Source organism: Loxodonta africana, chromosome 1, assembly GCF_030014295.1.
Source record: "Loxodonta africana isolate mLoxAfr1 chromosome 1, mLoxAfr1.hap2, whole genome shotgun sequence".
Lineage (NCBI taxonomy): Eukaryota > Metazoa > Chordata > Mammalia > Proboscidea > Elephantidae > Loxodonta > Loxodonta africana.
The window spans coordinates 173229883-173251967 of record NC_087342.1 but is presented as its reverse complement, the minus strand read 5'-3'; the positions used below and the strand labels follow the sequence as shown (position 1 = coordinate 173251967).

The 22085-nt window shown below is 40.4% G+C and overlaps 2 protein-coding genes across 2 annotated transcripts in view; both read right to left on the bottom strand.

Moving 5' to 3' along the window:
* CCDC162P (coiled-coil domain containing 162) overlaps positions 1-7590 on the bottom strand; it is a 64186-nt gene extending 56596 nt beyond the window's left edge. The window contains exon 1 of the mRNA XM_064294760.1: positions 7450-7590. Within this exon, the coding sequence (XP_064150830.1) occupies positions 7450-7590 (141 nt within the window). The remainder of the gene's footprint in view (positions 1-7449) is intronic.
* Positions 7591-9090: 1500 nt separating this feature from the next.
* LOC111750299 (putative uncharacterized protein C6orf183) lies at positions 9091-15759 on the bottom strand. The gene is made up of 5 exons (XM_023546857.2): positions 15724-15759; positions 14911-15064; positions 13754-13911; positions 10802-10954; positions 9091-9424 (listed from the first exon to the last, which is right to left on the bottom strand). The coding sequence occupies exons 1-5, from the start codon at positions 15757-15759 to the stop codon at positions 9311-9313; spliced, it is 615 nt and encodes a 204-aa protein (XP_023402625.2). The 3' UTR covers positions 9091-9310.
* Positions 15760-22085: the final 6326 nt, after the last annotated feature.

Below are 22085 nucleotides of genomic sequence, written 5' to 3'. Positions count from 1 at the left end.
CTCTGAGGTTATAGTTCAGCATTGCCCCACGTGGCCCCAGAGCGGAGGCTTCAAACCACATCCTTTCTCAGATGAGATTGTGACTCTTTCAGCTGCTTCTAAAACAATTACACAGGAAAAATCAGAAAGGTGAGATCAAGTTGTAGTGAAAGACACTTTTAAGGAATGACCGGACAAACCACAAAAGCACTGCTGGGTCAGCGGATTGCCAGGGAGAAAGGAAGGGGGCAGAGAGAACCCAGCATCTTCCAGGAAGAGGGGACTAACCACCACCCATGAAAGCAAACTGCTTAGGAAATTTTAAAAGCCCATTAGAACATTACCCTAAGAGAACTGGAAATAGACTGGGCAAGCAGCCGGGCTGACCAGAATCCGGAATGTCAACACCATCTGCCTTCAATTCTTCCTTCTTGGGTAGGTTAAATCCTTTGACATTTACTCTGCCTTGTGGCTGGGTCTCAGCATGACTGAGTTCATGTACTTTGACAGTTCTTGTAGGTTTCCACTGATTGCAAATCTCACTTTCCTCTGGGAAAGTGGCAGCAAGGTAATGGAAGCAGGGGGCGGGGAGGGAATAAATACATACATATAACTGTCTATTGTGTATTCTCTGCCCCTAAAATGTCTCTACATCTTATATGTATGTTTGTGCACACACACACACAAAAAACTAGAAGGATATATACTGAATGTTAGCAACATTGTTATTATATTAGAGTGGAAAAATTGTGGATGATTTATTTCTTTTCCTTGTCTATATTTCCCAAATTTGCTATAATAAATACATGCCACGCTTATCCTTAGAAAATATTTGTTATTAGAAATAAATGTTTTATTAAAATCAGTGAGGAAAATCAGGAAAAGTGTTTTATGTTTCCCCGGCCTTCTTGCACTCTATACAATACTGTTTTAAGGACAGCACACAGCGTATTTGTAACAAATTACCTCCAGAAATGGAGGGAGGAGTAACCTAGGTAGAGAAAAAACAACGGCTGTCTCCTTCTTCCCTCCTTGATGTGGCCAGTGAGAAAAGGCAAAGGAGAAGTTTCGGCCATTGCTGCCTGACACCACAGCCCGAATGTAGTACTTTCTGTCACCTTACTCTATGACATTAAGGAATCATGATCCTTTTAAGTGGTATCTTTAGAAATGCAATGGTCAAAAGTAGTATTTAATGTTTATGCATTGGTCTTTTAACAAGTGGGTGCTTTCCTGAGGAATGGCAATGGACACGGGTAACTTGATCTAACAGAATTATAGGCTCCTGAGGATGCACACAGAGCTAGCCAGTCCATTCCTTTCTCGAATCAGGGCTACACTTAAATTATTTAATTTTTTTCAAAGAAATACCCTAAAGAAGTAGTATGGTTTGACCAGAATCATCTCTTTCTAGTTACACATTATCATCAATTATAAGAAAATTTGTTATTTTTTTCTTTATTCCCAAAATCCAGATCTTTAAGTAAATCTGGAATTAGAATTGTATTTAAAGAAGAGTTGCCAGCTTTCGATGCTAGTGGTAAATAAAGGACCACTTCAAGCTCTGGTAGAAACATTTACCAACGTTATCAATGTTTAGACAAACATCAAATGTCAGAAATGATGTGGGAAAATAGATGCTCTACTAAGGTGCTGGTGGGAAAAAAAAGTTGGTATAACTATTTTGGCAAGATTGATTAAAATTTTTAAATGTGTATAGTCTGAGACCCATAAAATCTATTTCTAAATATCTACTCTAAAGAAACACACATGTGCACAAGTAGGCATGTGGAAGAAAGTTCAGTAAGAATGGCTTTAACAGGGAAAAAAAATGGCAACCACCATCAATAGACGAATGAATGGCTATGTAAACTGTAGAATACAATAAAATTCAATGCAGCCATTATAAAGAACAGCAGAGACAGAGCTCCAAGACTATTGTTGGGTGAAAAAAAGCAAGTTGCAGAAAGATATCCACACATTGTGCTTTACCTTTTATATAGAAAACTTAAACACAAAATTGTATATATATATGTGTTGGAACTGACTTGACGACACCTAACAACAGCAACAAATATACATAATATAATAATATATGTTTTTAATATATTGTATATTATATTAGCATATACAACTATATACTATATACATAATTTTTATGGGAATGTATGTATGTATGTAAATGCATTGAAAAGACTAGAAGCAATAACAGTGTTCACCTCTGTGAAAGCAGAATAAACACCAGCATAAGGGGGTGGGATAGTCAAAGGGGCCTTTAACTTTTCAGCAATGTTTCAATTTTATAAGGAGCAGACCTTTATTTATTACTTCTGTAGTTTAAAATTAAAACTTTTTAAACTCCTTAAAGAGAAAAATGGTAACTTTATATTGGAGAAACTTGGCAAACATCACTACCTTAACCAAGTGATCAAGATTAACACTGTCAATTATAAGTTATATTGATATCATGTCCTTCTGATACGACGTGATAAGGGCATTTCACCTTAGTGATACTCTTCCCCAAACTTATAACTCCAGTGTAACCATGTAAAAAATATCAGACAAGACCAGATTAGGGAACACTCTACAGGTTACCTGGCCAATACTCCTAAAGACTGTCAAGGTCATGAAAAACAAGGAAAGACTGAGCAAGTGTCAAAGACCAGAGGAGACTGGGGAGACATGATGACTAAATGCAATGTGGTACCCTGGATGTGGCTCCATGGGTGGCACAGATGGTTAAACGCTCGACTACTAGCCAAAAGGTTGGTGGTTTGAACCCACCCAGAGGCACCTCCCTGAGAAGACAGGCCTGGTGATCTGCTTCTGAAATGTCACAGCCTTGGAAACCCTATGGAGCAGTTTTACCATGCACACAGGGGGCCACCATGAGTCAGAATTGTCTCAACAGCAACTAACAACGATGGATATAATTCTGGAACAGAAAGAGGACATAAATGGAAAAACTGGCAAAATCCAAATAAAGTCTAGTTTAGTTTAACAGTAATGTACTAATGTTGGTTCCTTAGGTATGACAATGTACCATAGTAAGAAAAGATGTTAATAAGAATAAACTGGGTGAGGAGTATACAGGAACTCTTTGTACTATCTTTGCAACTTTTCTGTAAATCTAAAACTATTCTAAAGTAAAACACTTATTTAACAACAACAAAAAAATTCCCTAAAGAAAGATTACTGGTGAACAAAACAGCATTCTCTAAGAATTCATCAGAAGCTATTCTGAAGTGCTACAATTAGTGGTTACATTCTCTCAGAGCTGTCAAAACGGACAATCCCATGATCCTTGCTTTCCTTCATGCAGAAAAGGCCCTTATGAAGGATATTTTTCATGGGGCGTTGGTTGCCACTTGCCAGCTTCAGAATCAGGATGCTGAGCAGCATACAAATGTTAAAATTCGTACTGTGACTGCTACATGCTTGCAGAATAGTAGCAGAGTTTTAAGATTCATACCCACATTCCTGTCCTCCCTACTGCCAAATGGTTACCAGTAAACCAGTTGCCATCTAGTTGATTCTGACTCATGGCACCTCTATGTGTGTCAGAGTAGAACTGAGGTCCATAGGGTTTTCAATGGCTCATTTTTTGGAAGTAGATTGCCAGGCCTTTCCTTCAAGGATCCTCTCAGTAGACTTGAACCTCCAACCTTTTGGTTAGCAGCCAAACTCGTTAACTGTTTACACCACCAGGGGCTCCTGCCAAATGCTTGCTTACTTAGTTCCAATCCCATCTGACTAGTATTCAACATTTAGAGTGGCAATGTCACTATCAGTGGTGCTCTGATGACACTTGTGACTGAAGCAGAAATACTTTAGGAGGTTACAAAGTAACATCCACGGGAAAATGTGAAGGAAAGTGGAAAACTATTGCTTGTTGCCTCATATTTCCTTCCTTCCCTCCCTCCCTCCCTCCCCTCCCCTCCCCTCCCCTCCCCTCCCCTCCCCTCCCCTCCCCTCCCCTCCCCTCCCCTCCCCTCCTTCCATCCTTCCTTCTGTTCTGTTCTGTTCTCTTCTCTTCTCTCCTCTCTCTCTCTTTCTTTCTTTCTGTTTCTCTCCTTCCTGCCTGCCTTCCTCCTTCGCTTCCTCCCTTCCTTCCAGCACTTTAAGTTCTGAGTGCTGTTTTCAGCTCTCTGCTTAGAAAGCTCCTCTGGAGGCTGTTCGCATGTCTGGATCCTTCTCATTCATCAACTTTCAACTCAAATGTCACCCCTCAGAGAGGTCTCCACTGACCTCACTATCCAAGTGTGCCTCCTCTGCCCCCTGTTGTTTTCTTCAAGGCACCCACAAGTTAGAGATGCAGATCTACTTCTTTGTTAACTTGTTTACTGTGTGTTGCTCCCCATGGAGCAGGAACTGGGTCTATCTCATTCACAGAGCCCAGTATGATTACTGGCACAAAGGCAGCACCCATGTAATAATCACTGAATGAATGAACGGGAAACTGGAAAACTTGCATGACAGTAATATGTAGGTTGACTAGGGTGTGTTCTTCTGTAATCTGAAAACCTACAGGTATTCTAAGTCTCTTTATGTTCTGTTTACTGTAAATCAACTTGAGAGCACAGTGCTCATCTTTTTCGCTTTTGGTCAATTCTAAGAACAACACTTTTAAGTCAGTAAATAGCCAGACATAGTGGTTTTCTTACTCCCCGCCCCCCTCTTCCTTTTTAGCATTTGGGCAACTGCAAACAGACTTTGGTGAAAGCCCAGACTACATTCTATCAGTACCCCCAACTTCCCATTCCCTCCACAAATGAAGGAAAGCAGTAACAGGGATAAGAGTGAGAAGTGTTAGTTTTCCCTCCACTACTCGGCTGGGGAAAACGGAAACAGGAAGCTTCCCCACCTCCATTTCTACCACAGCTTCTCTCACTGTTGCTCTAACTTGGTGTTTTCTGTCTCTCAACACCTACCTGATCCATCACCTCCTGCCCTCACTGTGTACCTTCTGCTCTTCACCACCACAGTGGTCCTACAGGTTACCTGGTTTTCCTTTTAATGCCCATGAGCGCTGCTATAACTCAACTACTTGCTGTCCAGGTCACACCTGGGACCTCATTAAAAAAAAAAAAAAGGACCTCATTACTTCTCCACAATTTCCAAACATGAAGCTTCTCATCTCTGACCCCATTCTTCTTGGTCTTCTATCTCTCCATCAATGTCATTCACCTCCTTTCACCTTCATCTGGTCCCCAGGAGTTTAACTCCCCTTATTCTCTTAGCCAATGAGGAAAAGAGATTTATGCCAACAGTTCTCAAACCAATTTTAATACCAGAACTAGAGGTAGATTGTCCTAGGTCCTAGAAGCTGAGACATCTTCCAGAGCTACCTATACCTAGTGCTGACTCTGCCTTCTCCCTTCTCTTTTCTCCCTACTGCCTAAGTTTGGTTTAAGACCCAGGAGAGTCAGATGTTTTTAAAAGTCCCCTTGTTAGTACAAGGCCTTCCTGACTGGTGATGTATATCCCAGTGTGAAACGGCAGTGGGAGGGAACATGTGGCTACTTTTCTCAACTCTGGTAGGGCTCCGGCTGAGGAGACAGTGTCACTGGTAGGTGAATGTCTTGTCAGGGCATTTCAGGGCCAAGAGATTAGTACCATGATATCTGCATCTGCTCCTGACTGATGTGGACAACTTGTTTCCCATTAGATTATCTAGATCTTTGTCTAAACAGATTAAAATTTATAGAAAGTGTGTGTGTGTGTGTGTGTGTTTACTTCCAGGCAATCCATAACTCATTAGATATCTTCAGGTTTCACTTTCCTCCTTACCCAGCCTGGGATGGCTACAACACTCTAGCATCTACCAAACTTCCCCCCCACACCTTGACTTTATGTACTCTTTTCAGTTACTCTACAGTTACCTTTAGGGGTGAAAATAATAGAATTATTATGCAAAATGAGCTCACTACAAATTCATGTCCTCTTACTTTAACTGGGTCTTTTGGCTATGTGGTGATCCTCATATTCTTCTCAGAAGGTTCTGTTGCCTCTCCCTCTGTGATGAACCTCCTCACTTGCCACTTTCACCTTCCCACCTCACTAATGCAGATAACCTCCTCCTCCTTTCTCTCTGAGACAACCAGGGCCATTCACAGCTCCCTTATTTTAGCCTTTCACACCTGAAATTTCCATGGATCTCATTCCCCTCAAGGGAAGTGGTGTCTTTTTCCCTTTCTAGTAATTGCTCCTCCATCTGGTTTCTTCATCCCATTCCCTCCTTTTTCCCTAGGGTCATCTGTTTCTCAAATTTCCCCTTTCATTTTCTGTGTCTTCCACTGGCTCCTTCCTCTCAGACTATAAACACATTCAAATCTTCCCATTTTAAACAAGCAAATGAAACAAAACCCTTCCCTTTGAGCGACAAGCAAATAGTAGCGGATGGCAGCTTTGAAAATGTCATGGTACCATTGTAAAGACAAATATCCATTAGCTCTGAACAGAAACTACTTTGCACTGCCAAACTTCATGCTAGTCCTATGCAATAGCTACCTAACTGGTTTCCCTGCCTCCAATCCTCCCTCTTTAAATCTAGCTAACCACCTGCTGTGGCATTAATCTTCCTAAAAAATACAGCTTTGTATATGTCACTTCCCTTATAAGATAAAGCACAGATCCTTAGTTTGGAATTTATAAGCATCTGAAATCTGGCCCCTACCCTCCCCAAACTTCTCTTCACTATATTTCCACATGAATCTTCCACTCAACCAAACTGGGCTTGAACACACCACATACAGGTTCTGCTCTGCCTGGCTGTTCATGCTGCCTTCCCAATCTCTTCTCCACTTCCCTAAGTCCTGTACTTCCTCCAACCCCAGCTCTATTTCCTCTTCCTTCAAGAGGTCTTCCCCAATAGAATCAGCCCAGTAGGGACCACTTTCCCTCTAAGCACTCACAACATTTAATAGCTGTGTAATTCATTTGATGCTTAGCACTAGGATGTACAGCCCTGCATTCGTATTTATCTTTTTAAGTATATGTCCTACTAGGAAACACATCTTATGTAACATCTCTTTATATCCTTCCTTTCTATTAGCACTTAATCTTTTTTGTGTATATATATATATGTATATATATATATGTATGTGTGTGTATGTGTATAAAAATAAATCTGGATAGGCAATATAGTTGTTTTGAGGGTTGGTCTCTGAAAAATTAACAAAGTAAATTTCTAGTGCTACACGCAGCTGGAGTCTCTGGGTGGTGCAACAGTTTCTGTGCTCGGCTGCTAACTGAAAGATTGGAGGTTTGAGTCCACCCAGAGATGCCTCAGAAGAAAGGCTTGACAATCTACTTCCAAAAATTGACCATTGAAAACTCTATGGAACACAGTTCTACTCTGACACACTTGGGGTTGCCATAGGCCAGAATCAACTCAACAGCAGCTGGTACTGATACATATAGCTAACGAGTTGAACAGAAAGTTAGATCGATTATTTCTCTCTGTTGTACCTGGTAGAGGTTGACGTTGCTATAAATATGCTCCCAGATTTGGTCATAGTTGCACTGATGCAAACCCTGGGAAGCCACAAAAGGTGGACGATGTGGAGCCGGTATGACTGTCTTTGCAGCGTGGTCTTGGAGCACCTGCATTATGCGCTCTGGACTGGAAATCTCAGGTAGAACAGAGAGGAGAAGAAACGGTTAGGGAAGCAGTATTCCCATCTTCCCAGCAAGAATTTGCTACATACATATGAACAAGAAAAAAGCCCCACTTTTATTTTTATTCAACTAGAAGAGAAAACTAAAATTAAACTCAAGCATCATGATTCCCCAAATATGTTCACCCATTCAACTCTAAAACAACCCAAAAACCAAACCCATTGCTGTCGAGTCGATTCCTACTCATAGCAATGCTATAGGACAGAGTAGAACTGCCCATAGGGTTTCCAAGGAGTACCCGGTGGATTTGAACTGCTGACCTTTTGGTTAGCAGCCATAGCTCTTAATCACTATGCCACCAGGGTTTCCGATGCAACATTATATGTATTCAAATATACGCAGCAACTCATTTAAAATTCTATGATGATCCTCTACAGATATATCACTCCCTCAAGTGTGGCGGCACTAATAAAAAGGTAAATGCCCATCAGCTTTGGGTACAAACTTCATCCACTGTTAAGAAACTGCCTGGAGATGGAGAAGGAGGCAGCAGGGTAGCATGGCGAGAGCACAGACTTTGTAATGACAAAGACCTAGGCTCATAGTTCTGCTGGAATCCTGACTTTTTCACTCAGAGCAGGGCAAATCAACTTAACAAGAATAATAATATAGAAACCAGGTTGGGAGGTCCTCAAAAAATTAAACATAGAATTACCATATGACTCAGCAATCCTGATCCTAGGTATATACTCAAAAGAATTGAAAGCAAGTATGCAAACGGAAACCTGTACACCAGTGTTCATTGCAGCACTATTCACAAAGGCCAAAAGATAGAAACAACCCAAGTGTCTACCAAATGATGAATGCACAAACAAAATGTTGTACATACATACAATGGAATATTACTCAGCCATAAAGAGAAATGAAGTCCTAATACATGCATGATACAACATAGATGAACCTTGAAACATTATGCTGAGTGAAATAAGTCAGTCACCAAAGGACAAATACTATATGTTCCTACTTACATGAAATAGGCTTTCGTGTAGAGACTAAAGCTTATTAGTGGTTACCAAGGGTGGAAGGAAGGGAGGAAGCAGGAGTCATTGCACAGGGGGCACTGAACTTCTGTTAATGGTGGTGGAATAATTTGGAAAAGTATAGTGGTGATGGTTACACAACATGATGAATGTAATCAACATCACTGAGTTGTAGATGTAACATTATTGAATTGGCATATGTTTTGTAGCATACATTTTTACCATAATAATAAAAAAAAAAGAAATAGTAATAACATCTCTTCTAGGGTTGCTGTGACAATTGCTGGCATGTGGCAGGTGCTGAGTAAATGTCCCTTGTCCTCTTCTGAACGTAAAGGATCAAATAATGATCCCAGAGAACCTTTAATGTCACAAGGAACCTCAAAGATCATTTAGTCCAATCCTTTTGTTTCACAGATTAAGAAACCAAGGCTCAAGGAGGTTAAATGACTAGACCAGTATCACACAGAAGTTAGTGCTAAAATCCAGCTCTCTTGACAATTTTCATTCTCTCCTGAAAGCTGACAAGATTATAAAAGTTTGACAATTAGATCAGAAAGTTTCACATAAAGGCTGCATAGTGAATCCAAGCCAAAAATATTAAAAGGTGAAAGAAAATACAATTTTCTGAGAATGATTTCAGCAATAATCTTATCTACAAGGGACCATGGTTATTTTCTTACCTTCAAAAACTTTGCTTGGAGTTGCATTAATACATCTATTCTTTTCCGTTCTTTTAGTTTGGTCAAAAACTTCTTCTGCCAAGGATCACTTGTTGGTTTAATCTAGTGGACAGTTGTGTTCACACAAAGTTACAGCATAACAGAATGGTTTTCAATATAAGTTACAAGAATTGAGATTCAAGGACCTTCTGAAATGGGATCCGGTGTCAGTGTCAATGGTTTGCTAGGGCATGCCAGGGTCTGTGTGGAATCCCAGGCTCCTAGGGGAAGACTGCAGCAGAGCTCCTGTTGGAGGCTGGCCTCCAAGATGCCAAGAGCCCACCTGGGGTGACACAGCATGATCGCTGAGCAGAAGGCATCTTAAACCCATCAGTGTTGGGCATTGCACTTGACTTATGAGACAAGGGAAGTTCATCCACCAAGTCTCTTTGTGACTCCACATTTAAGACTTCATCTTTCACATTAACAGGATAAAATTAATCCTACGGCTGTGTTACTGTTGTTAGTTGATGTCTGGTTGATTCTGACTCATGGTGACCCGATGTGTTACAGAGTAGAACTGCTCCATAGGGTTTTCTTGGCTCTAATCTTAACTGAAGCAAATCATCATTTAAGAAACCCCTTTAGGTAAGAGTGCAGGGGTGGTTGGAACGGCCAACCTTTAAGTGCAAACTGTTTCCACCACCTAGGGACTGTCCTGTGGCTATAAATACCATCTATATGCTGATGACTCTCAAATTTACATCTCAGCTCTAAGCTCCAGTCTGTTATAACCCACTACCTCCTTGATATCTTAGCTTGACTGTCAAGTGTAAAAATCTAAAACAGGAAGTCTGGCTTCCCCTACACTGACCACCCAGTTGCTCAAGCCCCAGACTTAGGAGTGTTCTTTGATTCTGCTCCTTTTCCTCAGTCCATCTTTATCACATAAGACTTTCCTTTTCTTCACAATACTCACTACTACCTGCCATCACCTTGTTTAAGCTGCTTACTCGTGTATTGTTTGTGAATTGTCTATCTCTGGCATCAAGGGCCATGCCCGACACACAATTGTACTAAGTCATTTTTTGACTAAAAAGTGGGATTTATACAAATCATTTACACCTTTGGGTATTATTTTTTTCTTCTTGCCAAGTAGCTGAGTTCACTAATAAGAAGAAGGCAGTTTTGACCCAGTAGAGAGGGGCATAGAAGTATGGGGAACTTCAGGGCAGGCAGATCAGCATGGCTAACTTCACCATAGACCAGAGGCAGGCAAAAAGCTGGAAGATCCTGGAGCGCAAGGCCAGGTTCTCCAAGTTGCCTCCCCTACCCCCCAGCTGCCCGAACGACAGGTAGGCACCTCCTCTGGGTCCTAGCCGACAGTTAGCTCAGGGCACAGAGCAGCGGGAACAACAGGGATCAGACAGATATGGTGCTGGCTGGTTGCTTGGCCTGCCTGGAGGACACTTTCTGACATCACAGACAGCTCACCCTTACCTTTATAAAGGAAATCCAGTTGGATCTCTTTTTCAGGGTCATACCAAGTCCTGCCAAACCCATGTCTTCAGCTTTAGCTATCCCAGCATCATAGTCTGGAAATGTTTGCATTCTCTGTTGTTCCTTGAAGATGCTTTGAAATTTTTGGGAAACCTAAACAGGATTAAGAGAAGTAGGGCTCAGAAAAAAAGTTTCAGATTGCAGGCAATTTCCAAACCAGCTACTGATTGTCTTTGAAATAGCCTTTGAGGCAAACTAATTCATAAAAGATGACTGTGTGGGTAGTAATAGGACGTTAAATGTCTGTGCCAGTGTGACATATGTGCCCAGTCAGCTCACTACCATAATCGTGTGTATGGTACTTGTTCTGAATGTCTGCTCCGGTGGCTGGTAATATATGTAATATATATATTTTTATATGTATTATGAGCCTCACTCTAAATATAAGTGGAATGTAAATTGTCCACTTTTGGAACATTCATCTGGTGATCTAGAAAATCTAAGGGTTTAATAAATCCTGCTCTTAGAAGCCTGATCAGGACATTGCTAGAAAGAAGGTGTCTGTGCTCTTACCTAAAAGGGGTATTTCCTAAATGTAGTCCTAATACTACCTGCACCAGTTACCACGGAGGTGACTGACTCATGGCAACTCCATGTGTATCAGAGTAGAACCGTGCTCCACAGGGTTTTCAGTGGCTGATTTTTCAGAAGTAGACTGCCAGGTCTTTGTTTCCAGTCACATCTCAGTGAACTCAAACTGCCAACATTTTGGTTGGCAGCCAAGCGTGCTAACTGTTTGCACCACCCAGGGTCTCCTTGCTAGCACCTGTTAACTTCCTGCTGCCAAAATGCTTAATACTTCTTTGTTCCTTCTCCAGAATGGCCCAGATCTGCTGAGCCTTGGCCACGTCTTTGTCGTTGCACTGACCACAATGTATCACAATTTCCTCACTAGAAGGCGAGCTTCTTGAGGACACAGTCCATGAATCTCAAGAACCTACCACAGTGCTGGCAGGTATGAGGGTCTCAATAAACATTTCTGGAATGAGTAGGTGTGTGAATCACAGAGCTGAAGATTCCTTGATAGGTCTTCCAATGAATGATGGTACTCCAGGGCTATGCTGTCCAATACTATAGCTACTAGCCACATGTGGCTGTTTTGATATTTAAATTTACATTAAATAGAATTTAAAATTTAGTTCCTCTTTTGCACTATCCATATTTTAAGTGCTCAGTAGCCACATGTGACTAGCGGCTACCTTATCAAACAGCCCAGATACAAAACATTTCTATCATTGTAGGAAGTTCTATTAGACATCACTGGTATAGGGCTGGGGTCACAAACTTTTTCAAAAAGGGGCAGAAAGTAAATATTTTAGCCTTTGCTGACCATATGATCTCTGCTGCAACTACTCAACTCTGCTGTTGTAGTGTGAATGCAGACAAAGACAATACCTAAGTGAGTAGGTGTGTCTGCATTTGGAAAACACTTTACAGTATCTAAAAAAACGCAGGTAGGGGGCTACAGGCTGGAGTTTGCTTACCCCGCTTTGGGGCACTAGAATACCGGGATAAACAGTACCCAAAACACAGACATTTTTCCTATATCAAAAAGTTGTCCTAATGCGATTATCTCAGGAACACAATAAGCACTGTACAGAATACTGTTATTTAAAAAAATTGAAAGTGGGGGTTGTCACCACATAAAGGAGACAGCCATTCACAGCAGCGTGGAAACAAGGCTCCTTTGTTGGCGTGCTCAGCCAGACTCATATTCTTTGGTTTATCATTGATGATAGTCTATTGTGCTACAATTTATTTTTTATTTATTTTGGATCTTTTGAAAGCACCATCTTGTTCCAGTCCCATGGTTTGTTTGTTATAATACTTGGTGAAAATGAGGGTAAAGGTTCTCCCATAGAAGCACTCTGCTGATGACAGTATTGCTGGTGGCATGAAAAGAAAGGCAAAATGGAACATCATCACCTTCAAAGAAACCAGAGGGCACAGGATACTGTTGGTTTTAGTGAGCGTAAAGAGTCTGTGTTTCATACTGATAGAAACAATTCTGATAAAATAATGCTGGAACTGATACAAATGCAAGTGGAACTTCAAGGTCAAGGCAAATGCTGATAGAGGAGACAGAAGCTCCTTCTTACACAAGGGGCATTCAGAAGCCCTCAGATTTGATTTTCCATCTGTTTGGATCAATCAATTTATTATTTTTATGCTGCAAATATAGATACTTGCAAATAATACACATTTGGAGCTATAAAATACCTTTATCATTGAAAATCTTGCTAAAAAATAACTTTGTTATTATAAATCTGAAACTCTCCACCCTTAAATATTTTTTTCCTTTGAACCATTTATTTTTTAAATAATATGGTTTTTGATAATATGAGTTGCCTTTTTTCAAAGGAAGTGCAACACTGCATTACAGCAGAGCAGACTGCACTGCATGGCTTTAGACATCGCTATACAATGTATGCTCTATTGAATACAAAGTGGTTTGGCTTTAAGCAGCGCTATCGTGACATATTCTGAGAACTGGAGGGCTTTAGGCATTTGAGAACTTTGCAATACAAATCTGCCAAATCTTGACTATATTTACATCAGCTAAACTGTACCAGGCAGTGTTTCATTCTGCAGTACATAGGGTTGCTATGAGTCAGAGCTGACTTACGGCACCTAACAACAGTATGAACTGTAGCCTACATTTTCCTTTACATTCAGCAGAAAAACAAATCCTACAATCCTTCTGGGCTCAATATATTCCAGGTTCTCATAACTCTAACAGAGTACTCTGTTAAATTAAGTCCCACCTGCTGTTATTATATTTATCACTCAAGAAACAATTGTTGGCAGTATAAATATCCAACTTTGTGATGAATCCTAGTGTTTTCTTTTATGAACATCTATATTTGTATTAAGAAAGAGTCCATCAAGTACCAAGGAAAAAAGTTCCATCTCCTTAGCAGAGTTCCTTAGCTCCTCCACGTCGTATGGGATATTGAAATGGGAGAGCAGGAGCTTCAGTTGAGGTTTTAGTTCTCCTGCTTCCGTCATGTGCTGGGGCAGGATGAAAGCAGTTTCTGTTCTCATTGGGCCTGAAAAAACCCAAAACCAAATGCATTAAGACCAATGAACAGCAGTCAGGGAGAGAAAACCAAGAGGTCCTTGGAAATAAGTGAAGGCAGGACCGACTCTGCTGATGGGAGGGCCATTCTGCTCCTTGCCTTGCTGTCTCTGCCACAATTTATAGTCTGTGCTGCACTTGGCCAGGCATACATGACAAATGCTTGGCGCTGGCATTCTGTGGGAGGTAGCAAAGACCCTTCACCTTCTCCCAGCCTGCAGGAGAAACCCAACACAACCTTTGAGGAATGGCTTTGAGGAATGACTTACACTATAACTGCCTATAATCCTTTGTGGTTAATGAAAAATATGCCTTATATATTAACCAATAAATTAGATGAAGGTGAGAACTTTCACCTTCCTTCTTCTAGCTAACTCCTATTTATCTGTAAGGACTCAGGTGGATTCTTCTGCCAGAAACCTTCTCTGATGCTCATGACTGTCTTGACCGCCTATTCCCCAGGTGTTCCTGTGACACCCTGTGCATAACCCCAAGCAAGTATGTTATTCAGAGTAGAAACTTGAGCAGGTTTCTTAGTCATTTATAACACAGGTAAGGGCAGGAAGACTGTAGTAAATTGATTCAGATAAGGAAATTCTTCCAAAACCATTTAATATGAAAACTGGAAGGGACTTAGAGGTCACTTGATCTGAGAGATTTATTTTGGAGATGAGTAAATTGAGGTCCAAGGAGAGGAAATGATCTAGGCACGCAGGCCCACAGTGAGGCCAAGGCAGAGACAGGTCCATTGCTTTTTCCTTGCTCCGAAATTGCCAGTTATAAAGGTGGAGATTAAAATGTTTAAGGGAAGTATCAATTATGTTTCCCATTAGAAAATACCAAATTATTATTTATTCATTAAGAAGATATAACTTCTCAGTGTATAGAAAAATTGCAATCAAGATCATGTGACAAAATCACAATCTTCTTTTCTCCACACTATCCTTGTAAACAAAGACTAATTTCTTACCTGAAATTCTGGTATCCATTGGGCCTGGAGAAGTAGAACCTTGGATGTCAGGGCCGATGTCACTGACACAGACCTTCTCATTTTCCTGATCAACTTCAGGGAGTTCGTTACCAGTTACACTCAGTGCTTTGGAGATGGACAAATACTGGAGGTCCTACAGAAGAGTACAGCCAAGAGGCTGCATGTCAACTCAGTTAACACAGAATCTTCTAGACTGAGGTTCAGCAGCAACACTTTGCTTTGATTGAAAAGGAAGGAGGTAGAAGTGGGCCTCAGTAACCTGCCCAACCATGAGGGGCTAAATCTGGAGCTCAGAGACCTGGCACTGTCACCAGCTCTGAGTGACCTTGATTTTCACCTAGTCTACATTGATCAGGCACCCATAATGGACAAGGTACTGTGTGAGGTGCTAGGATATAAAGATGCAGGAGACATGGACCAATCTCAAAGAGTTCATAGTTTAGTAGGGCACCCAGGCTTATGAGAAGATCATTATAATAACATATGACTGGGAGACATATCAGAGGTAGACTTAACAGTGACTGGCTGGAACTGGCGAAAAGATGAAGTCAAGGATGATGGCCAGCTTTCTGGTTTGGGTAACTCTGTGAATGGTGGTGTCACTGAGATAAGCTTAGAGGTGTAGGAAAGAATTTAGGTGGAAAAACAAGAATCTTTCTAAAACGAAAATGGGATCGTATTACTCCTTTCCTTGATACCTCAGGGCCACTCATTTACCCTGTACTTATACTTTTTCTACTTTTTCTTATCACCGTGTATGTCAGTCGAATATTTACTTGCCCATCTTCCTACCAGCCTGGGACCCAGCTCCTTTTCAGCAAAGGTCATGTGTTTGTTGCATAGCCCAAGGCAAGTACCTGGCACATTTAAGAGCCTCATTAAATATTACTGAATAAAAAGATGATTCTAAATTGGAGAGCATAAATCCTGAACAAGATGATAAAAACATGAACATATATAGTGAATATATTAGGAAACTAAATTAATGAAATGATTTTTTTTAGACCAAGATAGCATTCATCTTAAAAGGTTTCAAAGAAAAGGCCAGTGACTCATCATTGGTCCTATAATTTGTAGGGCAGATGGAGTACCGCAATGTTGACAATCCAAAACTAGATGACAGGTATGAGAAAACAATGGGCTGACCATTCCTGGCAGGGCAACATGTCATCACATAACAATGTTTCACGTGCTGTTCTTACCTGCAAGTAATGGTGAATAGTCTTGAGAGAGTATAGGTGACACACTAACCACCTTGTGTAAATAGTCAGGTCTTCCTGTGTCACTAAACTAGGAGGATTGCTCTTTCCCATAAGGAAGTTTTCTCGGGCAACAGATAATCTTTCAGCTCTCTGAACTGCGTCATTGTACTCCTGCAGAATGTAGCCAACTTGTTTCTGTTTAGGAGAGAGACAAAGACAGAACTTGGTCATTTGCAAGCCTTAATCTCCTGTGTCATTGCATCCAGACATAGGGTAATGCTATTTTGGGGCCAAATAAGAGGGTTCTTGGAATTCCAAAGTTCTTCCATATTCTGAATTTGATTGACAAACCCAGCGGTCATGTTCTTAGGATGTGGAAATGAGGGACTCGTGCAAAGTGTTGGCATGTAAGGATGTTTGGTAACTGAAGTCAGCTTCTGAGCTTTATACCTATGGCAGAGGCAGCCAGGTCTATGGAGAAAAATGCATTTCCTATCACAGGAAACCTCCTTCAAATCTCGTGTGAAAAAACAGGTACCATTATCAACTGCCATGGGCAGGACAGGCAAATAGGTCCACCCATTAGTTCCTTTCCCATCTTTAGCCTTGACTTAAAAAATTGGCAAGCTGATTGACTATTTTGTTTCCTTATGAAAAACAGCCGACAGGTACATTTGTTCATGGGCTTCCTACCTGGTAAAGAGGGTAAAGTTGCTCCATGATCTTACTGTGCTGGCAAAACCTCTTCCACCTAAGCATGTGTAAATATTTACTTTGGGCCAGCTGGGTAATTCGCTCTGTGTAATACTTAAACAGCAGCAAAAAAAAAAAAAAAAAAAAAAAAAAAACTGCTTAGCAGAATACAATTATCATAAGAAGACTGAATTAAAATCTTAAAAACACTAACAATAGGTAAATCAGTTTCTGGTTGTTTTGGGAAGATGGATTTTTTACATGACACCATAAAATTAAAACACCTGGATCAAGATACCCTTAAATTTAAATAAAGCAAGGTGGCATTTCTAAATCTTTATGATCTGTTGCCCAGTCAACAGACTGTAGGTTCATGTATCAGTTACCAAACAATTTTAGCAGATTGACATAAAAGTCTGTCAAACTGTCAAAAGCTGAGTGTAAAAATTTGTCTTAAAAAATAAAGTTATAAATCGAAGATGCTGAGCACCTTACAGGTAAGATTAAAGCTCTTAATCTTAGACCAGAAATTTTACTAAATACTTAAAAAATAATTGATAAGCCAACCCTTTTTAAATGTCTTCTTCCTGATAATAAAAATAATACTGGCCCTGGTGGTACAGTGGTTAAGAGCTTGGCTGCTAACCAAATGTCAGTAATTGAAATCCACCAGCTGCTCCTTGGAAACTCTATGGGGTAGTTCTGCTCTGTCCTCTAGGGTGGCTATGAGTCGGAATTGACTTGATGGCAACGGGTTTGGTTTTGGTTTTATGATGAAATAACTAAGACTAGGCTTAACCTTCAATCATAAACAACTAGAAAATTGGACAAAATATATAAGGCAACTGTTTTCTGACAATAGGCAATGCAGGACTGTGATCCCTGAAAGAAGGGAAACAAACAAAGTGAGCCAGATGTCTGTTTTCTGCTTGAAGGCAGTTTCTGAACTGGGAGCAGGATAGGAGATCCAAGTAGAGCATGATTGTCTCTCTGAGTTGAAGAGAGAGAAATTGAAATTTGAGAAGGCTGAGCTCCCTGGCACACGCAGATCAGAGTACTTGAGGAGGAAGGAGCCATGCAGAGAAAGAGCTCCGGGAATTTGTATAGAGGTCTCATTGAATCTGTTGCTGTATACTAAGTTGTGCATGCACAGAGGGAAACCCGATGAAGCTGCGCAAAGAACAACCAGCTGGGGAATTGTGAGCTGAACAAAGCTGGGAGATATTCAAGTTCCAACCAGCCTGAATAAAGAGTCCTCACTGAACACCTGGGGCATTCATTCAGTGGAGGCATCTGAGGGGTCACACTTCAGTAAAAAGGATAAACTATCTCTGGAGTAGAGGTTACTCTAAACTCACTATAACAAAGCTTGAAAGCAAGCCTTGAAAGAACAAGCTGACCTGCAAGTTAACTGCCTATCAGAATAAAGTCCAACATTCTTTAAAGGAATACAAGAAAATCCAGTGCTCAAGAATGTAAAATTTACAATGCTCAGCACCCAATAAAAAATCACTAGGCCAATCTGTCTTGAAAGAAGTGCAGCCAGAGTGCTCCTTAGAAGCGACATGTCGAGGCTTCGTCTCACTTAATTTGAACGTTATCAGGAGGGACCAGTCCCTGGAGAGGACATCATACTTGGTAAAGTAGAGGGTCAGTGAAAAAGAGAAAGACCCTCAATGAGATGGATTGACATAGAGGCTGCAATAATGGGCTCAAAAATAGCAATGATCGCGAGGATGGAGCACGGCCAGGCAGTGTGTCATTCTGTCGTACGTGGGATCACTATGAGTCAGAACTGTCCGGACGGCACCTCACAACAACAAAGCTAGCTAAGATTTGATGGGTTTATCTACAAGATCCTTAAAGAAAATGTTTTGCTGAGAAGACAAGGTTAAACTGATCACCAAAAGAATAGTAAAGAAAGAGTCAAGGGACTCTTCTCAACAATGCGTCCTGAGTTGTATGAAATGTGTTGTTAAATCAAGAGATGTGAGTAATTTTCTTTGGGTTAAAAATTTTTATGAGTGTCAGTATCTTTACCGTGATGTTTTGCCTGATATTAGACAACAAGATTTTTAAATTGCTTACTTTGTTGCAGCTTTATTTGTTTATTTTTTAAATTTGAATCTAGCGTCGCTGAAGCCAGTGGTTTTAACTGGAGCTTTACACCTCTTACCTATGAAGTTTTATTAATATTCATATGTTTAGAGACTTGATAATCTTGGTATATCCTAACTATATGCTATTATGTCTCAGGATCATTACACGTTATATATAAATTTCTTTGAAAATAGAGTTAATCATTATGTTTAGAGATATTTCATCTGAAGTTTTTTTGAAGTGACTTTATTTTACTCTGCATTACTTCTGTAATAAATTCTCATCAAGTGTTTTACTATTAATCATAAGTTAACAGTGGCCATTTTTAAGTTTTGTCATCTGCACGTAGTTTTTACTTTGCTGATTCCCTAAACGCACTTGACCAGAATATTTCAACAAAAGAGACTGTATCAGAGATTCACTGAGAAGGCTGTGATAGATATTTTAAATGTGGGTATTACTGGACTGAACGAAGATTTCCAGAACTCTTGTGGAGAAGTTGATGAGTTTCATGAGACTGCTGATCCAGGATTGAGTGAAACAGAAATTAATATGTGTTGTAAGTCACAGGACTGAGTGGATTAAAGGATTTTTTACTGGTTTTATGTGGGAAATATTGCTGATTTTTTTTTTTTTTTTATGTTCTGTTTTCTGGATATAAGAAACCTCTTTCCTCCTTTCTCCTAAACTATCTGATGAGTGATTTTGTTTTCTGCTTCCAGGTTGGGCTGGTTCTTGTTATGCTATTCCTATGTGTCTATACATAATTGACTAAAGAGGAAAATAAGAAATAGGAAAGGAAAGTAAACATTAAAACCAGAAAAGAAACTTCAAAAGGATTAAAAGGAGAATTAGGATATGAGAAAAACCATTACCATAGGACGCTTCATAGTTGGCATAGTACTATTAGTTACTGAAATAGCCGTTTCTTGCATTAAAAGGAAAATAATCAGACTTCAAATGGTTTTAGATATTTAGATTTATTCCATCAATAAACTTAGAAAAGCTCTAAAGACCATACCTAGAGAAATATCTGAAATTTGAGCTGTGACTTTGTCATGGACTGAATTGTGTCTCCCCAAAATATGTATTAGTTTGGTTAGGCTGCGGCTCCCAGTATTGTGTTGTTGTCCTCCATTTTGTGATTTTCATATGTGTTGTAAGTCATAATCTCTGCCTGTGGTTAGAGAGGATTAAGGTGGAATGTAACACTCTTGCTCAGGTCACATCCCTGATCCAATGTAAAGGGAGTTTCCCTGGGGTGTGGCCTACACCACCTTTTATCATATAAGAGAGAAAAGGAAAGGGAAACAAGCAGAGTGTTGGGGACCTCATACCACCACGAAAGCAGTGCCAGGAGCACAGCGCATCCTTTGGACCCAGGGTTCCTGCACAGAGAAGCTCCTAGTCTGAGGGAAGACTGATGACAAGGGCCTTCTTCCAGAGCTGACAGAGAAAGCCTTTGCCTGGAACTGACACCCTGAAGTTAGACTTCTAGCCTACTAGACTGTGAGAGAATAAATTTCTCTTGGTTAAAGCCATCCACTTGTGATATTTCTGTTATAGCAGCACAAGATGACTAAGACAGACTTTTACAAAATAGAGTAGCATTAGATTTTGTGTTAGTGTCCCAGGGAAGAGTCTGTGCCTTAGTAAAAATGTTGCTGTGTCTATATTAATAATATGCAATCTGAGGTTTTCCAGAATGTAGTTGCTGCTGAGGCACATGAAAAGCAGTTATTGATGTTGGTTATGTATGACCAAACACCTCATGTGATTTGTTTTCTGGATTCCAAAGTCTAGGGTCATAGTTTTTTTGGGCCGCTTCAGTCAATTGGCCCAATATTGTTCTTAGTGTCTCTGTTCTACTTCCTAGTTCATTACGTAGTGTCTGGGGTCTTAAAAGCTTGCAAGCAGCCATCCAAGGTGCAACAACTGGTCTCTACCTGTCTGCAGCAGCAGAGAAAAAGGAAAGCCAGGCAGAGGAGGAACTAGATTCCATGTCTGATTACCTCCATTAACAACTGTCTCTTTTGTCATGAGACCAGAAGAAAATCAGATGATGCCTGGCTACCATTACTGAATGTTTTTGAACAAAGAGTCTATAGCAGAGTCCTGATCAAAAGGGGGAAACTGAAAAAGAGAGTTTTTAATTCTCATAGAATCCAGAGTTCTGGATTCCAGGGACGTTGAGGTGACCCACCCAAACTACTGCGTTGAGGTAATCTCTGAACCTTGAGCCTTGAGAAGACTGGTTTCCTAGGGGTTCTCTTAAGGTTGAACAATGCTTTGGCTTAATTGATGAAAAATACTTGCCTTGGGCATTGTACTCTTTCATAGAATTGCAGTTTTGACAATGGAGCCCTGGTGGTGCAGTGGTTAAGAGCTACGGCTGCAAATAAAAAGTCAGCAGTTGGAATCCACCAGCCACTCCTTGGAAATCCTACGGGGCAGTTCTACTCTGTCCTATAGTGTTGCTATGATTTGGAATTGGCTTGATGGCAGTGGGTTTGGTTTTGATTTAGTTTCGACAACAGAAACTCCAAAGGTCAAACTAGAGCTCTGTTTTAGGGTAAATTAGTAATTACCTGAATTGTTCTTCAAGAGAAACTTGCATGTCTACATGTTATTCTGGCCCTGTTTCCACGGCAATGTATAATTACCAGTGATAAGCTGGAGTTACAAAATCTATTGCCGTGGAGTCAATTCTGACTCATAGCAACCCTATAGGACAAGGCAGAACTGCCCCATAACGTTTTTTCCAAGGCTGTAAATCTTTACAGAAGCAGACTGCCACACCTTTCTCCCGTGGAGTGGCTGGTGGATTTGAACCGCCAGCCTTTTGGTTAGCAGCTGCACACTTTAATCACTGCTCCACTAGGGCTCCATTAAGCTGGGGTATAAGAGCCTGTAAAAGAATTTTCTTCTTTGGAACATTTTGACTCTCTAGTTGGAAATGTTGCCCAATTTGCAAACTGTATATTAAATAAACTTCAATCTCTACTATTGGCTTAGTACGATTTTCATTTTAACAAGTGTAATGCTGTAATAGTCATCTTTATGGATAACCCTTTTCCATGTTTTCAGTTATTAAGAGGAATTTTCAGAAATACCTTTCCTAGGTTTGCTAAACCTAGATTTTTCAGGACTGGGACTGTC

What these genes read in the sequence shown, in the direction of transcription:
- LOC111750299 (XM_023546857.2), bottom strand. Translation starts at nt 15,759, where the DNA reads ATGACCTTTGCTGAAAAGGAGCTGGGTCCCAGGCTG. An exon ending in AGGAGCTGGGTCCCAGGCTG is followed by an intron (nt 15,065 to 15,723) that starts GTAGGAAGATGG and finishes ACTCTTCTGTAG; the next exon opens with GACCTCCAGTATTTGTCCAT. An exon ending in AGATGGAACTTTTTTCCTTG is followed by an intron (nt 10,955 to 13,753) that starts GTACTTGATGGA and finishes AATCCTGTTTAG; the next exon opens with GTTTCCCAAAAATTTCAAAG.